At 34.3% G+C, this 12,710-nt stretch overlaps 1 protein-coding gene across 2 annotated transcripts; it reads left to right on the top strand.

The window, feature by feature from the left end:
- Positions 1–2,751: 2,751 nt before the first annotated feature.
- On the top strand, positions 2,752–9,293 carry LOC126882385 (CDP-diacylglycerol--inositol 3-phosphatidyltransferase-like). Of its 2 annotated transcripts, none has more exons than XM_050647295.1 (4): positions 2,752–2,800; positions 3,414–3,581; positions 5,067–5,230; positions 7,215–9,293. In XM_050647295.1, the coding sequence occupies exons 2-4, from the start codon at positions 3,445–3,447 to the stop codon at positions 7,370–7,372; spliced, it is 459 nt and encodes a 152-aa protein (XP_050503252.1). In that variant the 5' UTR covers positions 2,752–2,800; positions 3,414–3,444; the 3' UTR covers positions 7,373–9,293. The 2 variants fall into 2 exon arrangements, with proteins under 2 accessions (XP_050503252.1, XP_050503253.1); XM_050647296.1 differs by lacking the exon at positions 2,752–2,800 and adding an exon at positions 3,092–3,275.
- Positions 9,294–12,710: the final 3,417 nt, after the last annotated feature.

Below are 12,710 nucleotides of genomic sequence, written 5' to 3'. Positions count from 1 at the left end.
AAATATTTGGGACTAACCCTTGACAAAAGATTAACATGGAAGCCGCACATTCAAGCCAAGAAAACCCAGATCAACATCAAAATACGACAAATGAGCTGGCTTATTGGTCGAAAATCAAAACTCAATATTGAAAATAAACTGCTCCTCTATAAAACTATGATAAACCCAATTTGGACCTATGGTGTTCAACTCTGGGGTTGCTCAAAGCCATCAAATATCAAGATAATACAAAGAGTCCAATCAAAAATATTGAGGATGATATTCAACGCACCCTGGTATGTAAGCAATAAAACTCTACACGAGGACTCAGCTACACCCTTGGTAGAGGAAGAAATTCCAAGGACCACAAAGAGCTACCTTGATGGACTGAGAAGTCATCCAAATGATGAAGCAAGACTGCTGAACACTCCTCCCGAATTCGCAAGACAACTGAAGAAACTATGGCCAACAGATTTAATAAATTAAATATACCTACATATTGTGATCAAATGTAAAAAATTATAATAGGAGGGTTGCCACAGGGCAGCTTCTCCCTCATGTATTTAACATTCAAACTATTTGCTTATAGCTTCGATGAAGCAGATTGTAAATTAAAATATGCAATAAAAAAAAATTTCACAGAAACGAATATCATCAACTCTGATTAACTTATATATTTAAAAAATCTATGTGTCCATAAATGTGTGACAAGCCGCCACTGCAAGACATGCAGTTGTTAAAATCAATGGATGACAAAATATTATATACAAACATCTAGCCAGTGGTGAATGATGAATACTATTTGGAGTTACAGATTCTTGACCCAAGCAGCTATTTTCACTGTCCAGAGGAGACTGAGTCCGAATGGAAAGGTCTAAGGAAACGTTGTCGTCTACTTTATCTTCGGTGTACTCGTAATTTGAATCGTCTACTTCAATATCCATTGGTACTACGATATCGTTCCACACGAAGACCTTATTCTCCATTGGATGAGGCTTCATTTCCATTTCGTCTTTTCCTTCATCTATCCTTAGTTATCCTTATCTATCCTTTTCCAGGGCGGAAACCAGAGTTAGGGATGAGAGTAGTTTTAAATGGTCAAATTCGCAGTTTGTATTATATTTTTTGTCACGCAGCACGACATTTTTGTCCCCCACGCAGCGTTCCGCCCCTGGATATTTTACTTAGTAATGTCATGATGTACTTATTCCCACATTTTGGTGCACTATCTCGATCACGAACGGCAAAAAAAGCCCTTATATTTTTATACTCACCCCTGCCTACCACCTCTTTGTACCCCAAGCAGCGTTCCGCCCCTGGAGGTTTTACTTAGTTACGTCATGACCTACTTACTGCCAAATTTTGGTGCACTATCTCCATCATGAGCGCCACAAAAAAAATAATAAAAACCGCGACTTTGACCCCTTATAACAAACTATCCTCGTCCCCCACTCTGGTTTCCGGCTCTGGGGATTTTACTTAATTATGTCATGGTCTACTTATTCCCAAATTTTGGTGCACTATTTCAATCACGAACGTCGCAAAAAAACCCTTATATTTTTTATATTCACCCCTACCCCCCCCCCCCCTTTGTCGGCCACGCAGCGTTCCGCCCCTAGAGATTTTACTTAGTTACGTCATGACCTACTTATTCCCAAATTTTGGTTTACTATCTCGATCATGAGCGTCACAAAAAAAAATAAAAACCGCGACTTTGACCCCTTATAACTACCCTCGTCCCCCACTCTGGTTTCCGGCTGTTGGGGAAAGTCATGTACACAACTAATTCAACATATCCCCGTATAGTTTTTCCATATTACTTATCAAGCACAAAATCCGCTCCCAGCTCTTAGACTAAAACCTCAGTTGACCAGTGAATTACTGCCTTACATCGCGTAGCACATCCCTTACCCTCTTATTGAGGTTCATCAAACTTCAGGAGTTTTTTTATCAGTATCCTTGATTATTTTTTAGTCTGTATTTGCCCTTGAGTGGCTCTCCATTTCTTTTGATGATTCCCTATCAGCCATTTCTGAACCTCGTTTTTCTTAGCATCTTTAGTGATGCCACAGAAAGGTTCTGGGCCTTCAAAAGTTTCTCTCGAGCCTTGCTTTGCCAATATATCTGCTTGTTCGCTCCTATGCACTCCTTCATGACCCAGCACCCAAAGACACTTTATTGTCTTTTGCCAGGTTGTTGTTGAGATCTTTGCAGTTTTTCACCAGTTTTTACCATGATTTGTTAAAAAGAATAGCAAATAATTAAATATTTTTTATGCTATATTTATGGCCGATACTTTATATCCCAATTAAACCCCGGTTAGCTAACCGAGGTTTAATCGGGACAGAAAAGTACCTCTTAGGGTCTCTTGCGTTGTAATAAATGCAATTATAAGTTATTATATAATTATTTATGATGATAATAATAAGTATAATTGCGTTTATGTCTATGTTATGCATATATTTCTGTCCCGATTAAACCCCGGTTAGCCATAGGCGTAACCAGCCCCCCCCCCATTGGGATGTACTTTGAGCTCTATACGCTTAACACCATACCCTTCGGAGATCTTCCAGTAGTTGTAACCCCCCCCCCCCTTTCCAGTAGTTGTAACCCCCTTAGGGTTATCCTGGTTACGCCTATGCGGTTAGCTAACCGAGGTTTAACCGGAACATAAAGTACCGGCCTTAAGAATATGTATTTGACAAATATCTAAGACAAAATAAATAATAAAAAATTATTTTGGCATTTATTTACAAGAATTAATAACTGGGTGCACTTGCATTCTACTCAAGTTTGTGAAGGTTAAGAAAAAAATATCTTGGTAATATGTATATATTTTCAAAAAAAAATCTTTTTACCACATAGTGGTGTAAGGCTATCTTGGTAATAAACAAAGTTATAAGTTACAAAAAAGCTATAAGTTGTATAGGTGGACATTTTTTACCTACCCTTGGGCGTTTAAGGGTTAAGAATATTATGTATTTGACAAATATCTAAGACTTCTTCTTCTTCTTTTTTTATATAGGCAGTACTGCCTGTTTTTCTTCAACAGTGCCTTTCATTCTGCCCCTAAGTTGTCATTCCATTTTTTCCTTGAGCGTCCTATACTTCTCCTGCCTAACGGTAACTTGTCCCTGGCTATTCTTACTATGACATCCTGCTTATGTGCTCATTCCACTAATATCTAAGACGAAATAAATAATAAACAAATTATTTTGGCATTTATTTACAAGAATTAATAACTGGGTGCACCTGCACTCGCTCAAGTTTGTGAAGCTTAAGAAAAAAATATCTTGGTAACTGAAGTTATGTTACAAAAAAGTTATACTTAAGTTATAATTAGAGTTATAAGTTACAAAAAGGGTTTACTTTTATTTTCCCTTTATAATTATTTATTTATTTATTAATACTTACATACAAATTACTTATTTTAGGTACTTTAATCAAAGCACCAAATTTGGTGCTATGCTTGACCAACTGACAGATCGCTGTGGTACCATGGGATTGGTGGCAGTACTGGCCCATTTCTACCCCAAGTATATGTTTCTGTTTATTCTATCTATGTGCATTGACATTGCCTGCCATTGGATATATCTACATTCGTAAGTTAATTGATAGGTACATTTTTTTGTTTAACACATTTATAATTCAGTTACTTTAATCCCAGTCAATACGAAAAGGACATATTTAATCACATAGTTTGTGAATGCTAAAAGACAACAATAGGACAAAACTTGTCACTACTACTCAAAACTACTCTTATGCCTGGTTGCACCAACAAGTCTTAAGCTCAAGCTTATAGATGAGGCTCGGCTACCTTAGCACGCCTTTACTGGTAAGTTTAACATGCAATCCACGTGGAAATCGATTGCGGCAAGCTGAAAATTAATCTAAGACTCAATAGTGCAACGTGTATGTCTCATAGGCTGAGCTTAAGACACGTCTCAAGCCTAAGATCTGTTGGTGCAACCAGGCATTAGTCAAGAAGGACAAAACTCCTTTTGGTTACAGTACCACGTGACTCAAACAATCAAAACGCCTTTTAGTGACATGGCAGCGAATGAAGTTCATGAATTCAAAAACGTCTTTACGAACTCTGACTTTGACCTGAACCTAAGATTAAGATTCACGAAATGCTATATATGGTCGGTGCTCCTATATGGCATGGAAGGATGGACTTTAAAAATAAACACAATGAATAAGCTAGAGGCATTTGAGATGTGGATTTATCGACGAATCCCCAAAGTTCCCTGGGCCGCACGAATAACAATTGAAGAAATCCTGAGAAGAATTGGTACAGAACGGGAACTGCTACGCACAATTAAACAGAGAAAAACGGCATACCTGGGTCACCTAATTAGAAACGAAAGATACCAGTTTCTGCAAACCTTAAATGAAGGAAAGATCGAAGGAAGAAGGGGGTGGGCAGGAAGAAAATGGCATAGCTCCGTAATGTCAAACAATGGACAGGACTAAGAAACATAGGAGCATAGTGGCATAGCTCCGTAATGTCAAACAATGGACAGGACTAAGAAACATAGGAGACCTAACACATACTGCAAGGGATAGAGAAAAATGGTCAAACGTGATCGCGAACATCCATTAGTGGATTGCATAAGCAGAAGAAGAAGGCAGCGAATGTGTTAATTTGTGAATTAAATATTACTTCTATTTAACTTGTAATTAAGATGAGTCACTATAATAAATAAATTTAACACATTCGCTGCCATTTGTATTCAGTCACTTTCTTATGGAGCCAATACGAAAAAAACCCTTTTTAATTCCACAGGTTAACTCCAGATGGCGTCAGCAGCACCTGACTCAAGTAGCACAAAACACCTTTTGCTTTCAGTAGCAATGAATGTGTTAAACTATTTATACATTGTTTGTTATAAAAGTGGGCAAAAATATTAAGCGATTGAAAGGAATTTAAAAAAGTATATAAAAGTGGTAGACAAAACAACTCTTAGGAACAAGGAGCGAATTATTTATCTTATGGCTGTGACACCTTTGAAATTATCAATGTGGAAAAAATATTTCAAATTACATACTGATTTATAACAATCTAACTATTTATACCTTTATAGGTCCATTTTGCAGGGCAAAACAAGCCACAAGTTTGTTGACATGTCAGAAAACCCAATAATGAGACTCTATTACACCAATAAAAACGTGCTGTTTGTAATGTGTGCCGGTAATGAAGCATTTTATGCTGCTTTATATCTTCTCCACTTTACTGAAGGCCCTATTAGTAAGTATATTGTTGATTTTAAACTAGTTTATATTTTATAGAAAGAAGAAAGATGTTTAGTTTAGTATTATTGGGGTAGGCTTCCCTAATTACATTTATCCATAAGTTTCTATCTTTGTTCATACCAATATCAATCCTCTTTACTGTTGTATCCTGCCTAAGCATCTCACTGTTCCTTGTTCCTCTTTTTAACTGTCCAGCATTCAGTTGGAATTCAGTTCCGTACATAATAGTTGGTCTTATCTTATTTTTACAGAATTTTCCTTTCAGTTTCATTGGAACATCTCTGTCACACAACACACCACTTGCTTTTGGTTTCGTCACGGGTCATACTACCCGTATGCACGCCAATGGTGAATATAAAATTCTTAGTTGCATGTCAAAACATGCGCAATAACTATCTCTTAAAATATACCAAATTTTATGTGCATATCTCAACTGGTTTTAAAGCAATAAATAAATCGTCAGTTTGTAAGAAAACATTTAACATCCCGTATCTCGGAAACGAAACATTTGCGGACATATTAAACATACCCCTTAAGTTTGTCGCACTTATTTATCAACACCGTTGATATTGATGATATTGATGAAGAACATGTCTAGTTGTTAAAGTATCTAAGTTTTTATTATCCAACATAAACGAATGAATCAAACAACAGAGTGTTAAGAAAACCTGAGGCTATAGTTGGGTTTTAATTACAGTATTTTATAAATGCTAGAATATTAAACAGGGTGATGCGAACTTTGAGAAAAACACAGAGTTTGATTGGTACACCCGGTATACAATGAAAATTTACCTGTTTAGCAACAATATTATTACAGTGGTATTGCTCAAGAATCAGGTAATAACATGTTCAAAAAATCACTTAAATCGGCCAACAGGTTTAGGAAATATGAGACATCAAAAATGACCAAATTTTTAAGTGGGCCGATTTCTATGCACGTAAGTTTAGTTAACCAAACCATGCACCCTAAATAATCACAGAGCTAATCTATTAATATATTTATTTATTTAGCGTATGGCTACATCCAGTTTTTAACTAGAGAGGACAATATATTAATTAAAACAGTAAATAACAATGGTAATAACAACGTATGTAGCACCTAGTAGATCATAGCCAGGAAGTTTTCTTCTTGAGCTCTATTGGACTTCGTTTTCTGTATGTTTCTTGTTACAGTGTTTGTCACTCCGAGAAATCAGTACAGGCTCTTACGGGGCGCAACGATGCCAGTCCGCAGCCACGCATGCCAGTTCGCGGCCTCAATTTATAAACAGGGGCTCCTTTACTTCTTATTTGAAAAGCATTGCCGTATTTGCGGTGTGCAAGTACTTGGAGTGGATACTAGAAACGACCGTGCGCGAATAGTGGAGAAATCTTGTAACTTTCTTACGTAATTCATATTGTCAATTGAGATTGTCGAATTGACGTATATTTCATACCTACTGTCATTGAAGAAGAAAAATTATATGTTGCTCACAATATTGATATGATATGCAATTATATAAAAGTATATTTAATTAATTGTATTTTGCTTGCAGTACTGCATTTTAATAACTAATTTTATTTACTACATACAATTGTTTACCTTTTAATAACATAACCTAAATCTTACTTTTTCTTCTTAAAATTTTTTTGGGCTACAGCCTTGACAATTATCCAGCAACCAGGACCATATGATTGGCCAATATAATTAAAAGTGCGAAAAAAGTTGCCGAGCTATGAAACCAGGTGTAGCTATTCCGAACTTGCGCGGTCCCAATACAAGGTGTACTGACAAACACTATAGTATCGTTTCTTGTCAATAGCGTTTTATTTCTGTGCAGAATTGCTTTATATCTGTGCTTCTAATTGGCACTTAGAAGGTGCATTTGTTAGTACTATGATCCTTAATAACTTTGAAAACTGTGATTTCTCTCTGCCAGATCTTGTGAAAGATTGTTAATTATTTGATATTAATTTTAATTAATTAATTTTTATTCTAGTTGCAGGTTTGGGATTATGGAGGATCATCATATTCCTTTCAGCGCCAATATGTTTCATTAAGACAGGAATCTCCCTTCTTCACTGTGTTGTGGCCTCAAAGAATTTGGCTATCATCGATATTAACGAGAGAAAGAATGCTACCAAAAAAGCATTTTAAAAGAAGTCAATTTTCCAAAGGCTTTGCTTACTTAACAGACTGGAGAACATATTGTGTCAGTACCCCTAATAGAAGATTTGTGACCAAAGGATAAATAGTTGCTCCATTGTAATGTTGTTTAGGTTTGTGTTAAGTCATACTGTTGTTTTTTGAGGTTAGCTCATTTTATTTCTAATTTTCTATATTACTGCTCATTCATTTTAAACTCTTTTCAACAATTTCATATTAGTTATTATACCTCGTTTTTTAAATAGGAGGAGTAATTCAAATTTACCACACCGTAATGCTTTTTTGCAATTGGTCGCACTAAATTATAAAATTTTGACATTTATGAAATTTTCACACTAATGGCATTTAAAATTTATAGGTTAATTAAGTTATATCGGCGATTTTTAGTGTTTTCTGTCATATTCGTTTAATTTTTAGATTTTTAGTCTGAATTTATATAAAAAACAGTTGATTTTAGAACTCTTTAGCGACGTATTAGTATAATATATATGTTGTTCTGAAGCTATTTCCTTGTGGAATTTTTGTAATCAACTATTTTTAATGGGAAATAAGCCACAATTTTACCAAAAAATGATTTTATTAACGTTTCGTAGCCCACATCGGGTTTCGTTGTCAAAATACAAAATACTACTTTTGTATTTTGACAGTATTTTGTATTTTGACAACAAAAACCGATTTGGGCTTCGAAACGTTAATAAAATCATTTTTTGGTAAAATTGTGGCTTATTTCCCATTGAAAATAGTTGATTAATATATAATATATATGATTTACCGTCAAATACCGACATGATCAACCAAAAAAGAAGATGGATATTTTTCTAGTGACAATATTGGGTGTAAATCTGTCATTTGAATTTACTCCTATTTAAAAAATGAATCATAGTATATTTAATTTGTAAATATTTTTACTAATAATACAGCGAAAATGATAGTCATATGATGAACTACACACAGCTGTCAAACTTACAAACAAACTATACTAAGAAAATAGTTTAATTTTCCATCAATAAATGTTAAATATTACAAATAAATTCACAACAATCGTCTGAAATGAATAGTTTTGATAATACGGCTTTTCAACGCTTCTCATTATTTGTTTCAGGAACTTGTCATATGTCGTAGATTAATATTATAGGACAGATGACAAGTTCCCGAAACAAATGAGAAGCGTTGAAAAGTCCTGTAGGACAATTTAGATTGTGAAATGAGCCGCAAAAACTTTACAAAAAAATGTCATTTAGATATTACTTGCGAGGCGTATACAGGTTGATATTCGGGTCTTTAAATATTAATATTTTTTATTTTAATTTAGCATATAACGTGATATTATGAGGCATTTCGTTTTTAAAACATTCCTGATACAGATTATTTACTTTGTTAGGCAGTGTGTCCAGAGAGGAACTATACAATTACCGATTATTATTATTACTAGATATTACCAAAAAGAAAGTATATCATCTAAAAATATGACATGCCGGATAGACTTATTACAAAATATGTCTAGAAACCTTGATAAAAATATTGAAGCAAATGTACGCGTATAACATCCAATGTCTCCCTTTTAGAATATTTTTATTGGCTTTTATAGTCTATAAACTATTAATAGTTTATAAACTATCTTCTTATTTTTTTTTATTAGTATATTAACTCAGATTAGTCTATATCAGTATGACAGCCAAATGGAAATTTGATTTATCACATCTACCAAATATTAAGTTTAAAAAGTGATATTAATTTATTTCTATTAGGATGTGTAGATTGTTGATTTGTGATATTGTTCCTAAAATTTACCTAAAAGATATATTGAAACATTAAATGTTAGAATTTATATCTTATTTTAAACAGTCCTTATTGTGCATTTATGTAATAATTTACTACATATATTTATGTCAACAATAAATACTTAATATCAGTTTGTATTATTTATTGAAACCCGATACCATTGTTTAAAAAAGAATATTTGGTCAACGCAATAAATAAATTTGTTTGATTCTAATTGAGAGTCACCAGATGTCACCACCATTTCTGTCAGAGTTGCAATGTCACGCGTAACTATGATAAATTTAAAATGCATAGACACCAAGTTGGATACGAACCTATTCATAACACACCAACTCGCATACATATTAAGAAAAATAAATATATGGAGGAATATATTTGGAAATAGAATTAATGTCATGCTACTATACATTATACGAGCCCTAACAACTATATGTTGGAACAAGCAGTTATTTTTCAAATAAAATGCCAATTTACCGAAATTCTTTTATTTAATTTTTTTTTTTAATAATTGTAGATATGCAATTAACAACTTTTTTTTGTGTGTAGAATTATTTTTACAATTTAATTATATATGTTATGTTGATTACTATTTAATTAATTGTTAGATAATCAAAAATGCTGACAATTAAATATTGGAACAAGCGGTTTTTAACAAATAAAAATAAAAATTAATAAGGCGTAACGTCGCCCTTAGCTTGAATAACAGCCTGAAATCTATTAGGCATTGTATCAACTAGGCCTTCACAAAACTCAGGAGTGAAACTATCCCATATTTCTTGCAATTTAGTATGTAGTTGTGGCAAAGTACGCTGAGGGTTATTTCTTAGGCGTTGTTTCATTTTGTGCCAAAGTCTCTATTGGATTAAGATCCGGGCTACTAGAAGAATGTGACAAAACTTTAATGTCATGTTCTCCCATCCATTTTTTTGGTAGATTTAGCTGTGTGGCATAAGGATCCGTCCTGTTGAAAGATAAAATCTCCGGATGGAGATAACGTTGACTTACTTGGTAAAAACGAATATTCAAGAATATCTTTATATTTGGCTGCGTTTACTATGCCTTCAATAAAATATAAAGTTCCCACCCCTTTGGCCTGTGGAAACTTTATAGTCCTTTTAAGACAATATTTATGGAATGCTTCTGTCTTTTCCCTAATCACACGCTTTCGGTAATCTCCCACACAGACATCAAATTTGCTTTCGTCGCTATATATAACTTTGTCCCAGTCAAGTTTGGTCCACGAAAGTTTAGATTTAGCCCAAATATAACTATTCCTTTTCTGAGTTTCCGTCAACAACATAGGCGTAACCAGGATGATCCTAAGGGGGGCTACAACTACCTGAAAAGGGGGGTTACAACTAATGGAAGGTCTCTGAGGGCTATGGTGTTAAGTACATCAAAATGGGGGGGATATAAACCCCCCTTGGTTACGCCTATGGTCAACAATGGTTTTTCTTTGGCCTATTCAAATAAATAAAAAAATAGAAAATTTATATCGCAAATAAGAACCTATCAAGCATACCTTATAAAAACTAAGACCGCTTTTGTGGATATATTTGCGACAGCATTCTCTGGAAACATTCATCCCAGTTTCTCTATTCCATCTAGCAGTTACTTCTCGTAGTGTATTTCTTCGTCCCGACTTACATATTCTGATTAAACGTCTGACACTTCTTTGAGAAACAGCTTTTGAACGGCCTGAGCTTTTGCCGCGAACATCAATACTGGCAGTTTCACCATATTTCTTAATTATACAGTTAACACAGTAGTTGTTGCTACCGTTAATTCACTGGAAATTTCACGCATTGTTTTCCTCTTGTGGTACTGATGAATAATAATTTCCCACACTTTTGGATCAGTAGGTTTTCCACGTGCCATTATTGTATTTTACTGATAATAAAACTGACAGTTGTTAATTTATTCAAACTCAAATGACGCGTTATAATTATTGTTAACAACAAACTAGCTACTCGTATGTTTGATTTCAAAGCCTTCTTTCCGTCAAGCTTATAAAACTTCACTCGTTTCTCGCCAGGCACGCTAAAACTCGAGGACAATTTAAAATGTTACAATATTTAGTTGTCAGCAGTTTTCGATTATCAAACAATTAACAGTACTCAACATAAAATATATAATTAAACCGTAGAAATAATTCCATACATTCCATTCGGTAAATTGGCATTTTATTCGCCAAATAATTGCTTGTTCCAACATATAGTTGTTAGGGCTCGTACATATAATAGCATGACATCATTAATTCAATTTCTAATCTAAATTCAATTTCATCTAAATGTGGTTGTGAGAGCCAGAGTGGCCTCTGATAAGAACATTACATAATCAAAGAAAATGATCAGAAGCTAACAATGTCCGATTGTTTTAGTAAATGTATGTTGACCAAGAATCATTATTGGTCAACTTTTGATACTATTGGCATTGATAGCTTTTGATTATGTAATGCTCTTATCAGTTAGGCCACTCTGGCCCTCATGTCCTCAAATGTATTCTTCCATATATAGTGATCAGGGACGCGTCGTCCACCTGTGAGGCGCATGCAGGCGCCACTAGAGTTATTTTAGAGAACTTTTAGTTATTTTTTAGAAAATTGCGTATTTTTTGAGCGCCATTAAGTGTTTTGCACACAGGCGCTACCACGTGCTGGCGCAGCACTGACAGTGATGAGCGCGCTAATAACCGGTAAAAGATGGAAAACAGTACATTAAGAAATAAAAGGGACGAAACTAGTAGAGGTGCAAATTCGATATAAACGTATAAATTAACATTACATGACATAGTTTCCCACCTTTAGACGTCTGTGACAAAAGTATTTTATAAAAATCTCCTGTCACACTGACAGTTGTCATACTCATCCGATACGTCTAAAGGTTGGAATGGAAAATGTAATGTTAATTTATACGCTTATATCGATAATTTCTATCTCTACTAGTTTCTTTTTACTTCACAATGTATTATGATTTACTTCTTTTACTTTTTACTTCACAATGTATTATGTTTTCCATCTTTTGAGTTATTTTACCTGTTATTGGCGCGCTCATCACTGCGTCTATTTTTCTTAATATGTATGCGAGTTGGTGTGTTATGAATAGGATCGTATCCAACTTGGTGTCTATGCATTTTGGATTTATCGTAGTTACGCGTGATGTTGCGACCCTGACAGACACATTGCAAACGTAATATTTGAACATTCAGATTCTGAGCCCTAGACTAAGGTCTGATCTTGTAAAAAATGTTTTCAAGTTCATGCATATTTGTCTCTCTTGTTCGATTCTAGATATAATTTCTTTGTTTGGGTTACACTGACTGTTGATATTTGGTCCCAAATCTTTTATGGAAGTTACCTGTTCTATTATTTGTCGCTTGTGATATCAATGTACGTTTATTGGTATTTTTGAAAAAACTAGATTTAACCCGAACATTTCGCTATCGTGAACTACCGAATTTATTATACAAGGTGTCCAGAAACTCTACCGACAAACGAAGACAGGAGATTCCTCTGATAATTTTAAGATATTTTAACCCAATTCACCTA

This window comes from Diabrotica virgifera, chromosome 3 (assembly GCF_917563875.1).
Source record: "Diabrotica virgifera virgifera chromosome 3, PGI_DIABVI_V3a".
NCBI lineage: Eukaryota > Metazoa > Arthropoda > Insecta > Coleoptera > Chrysomelidae > Diabrotica > Diabrotica virgifera.
Note: the sequence above shows the minus strand (reverse complement) of the source record. Positions and strands in the feature narration are given on the sequence as shown.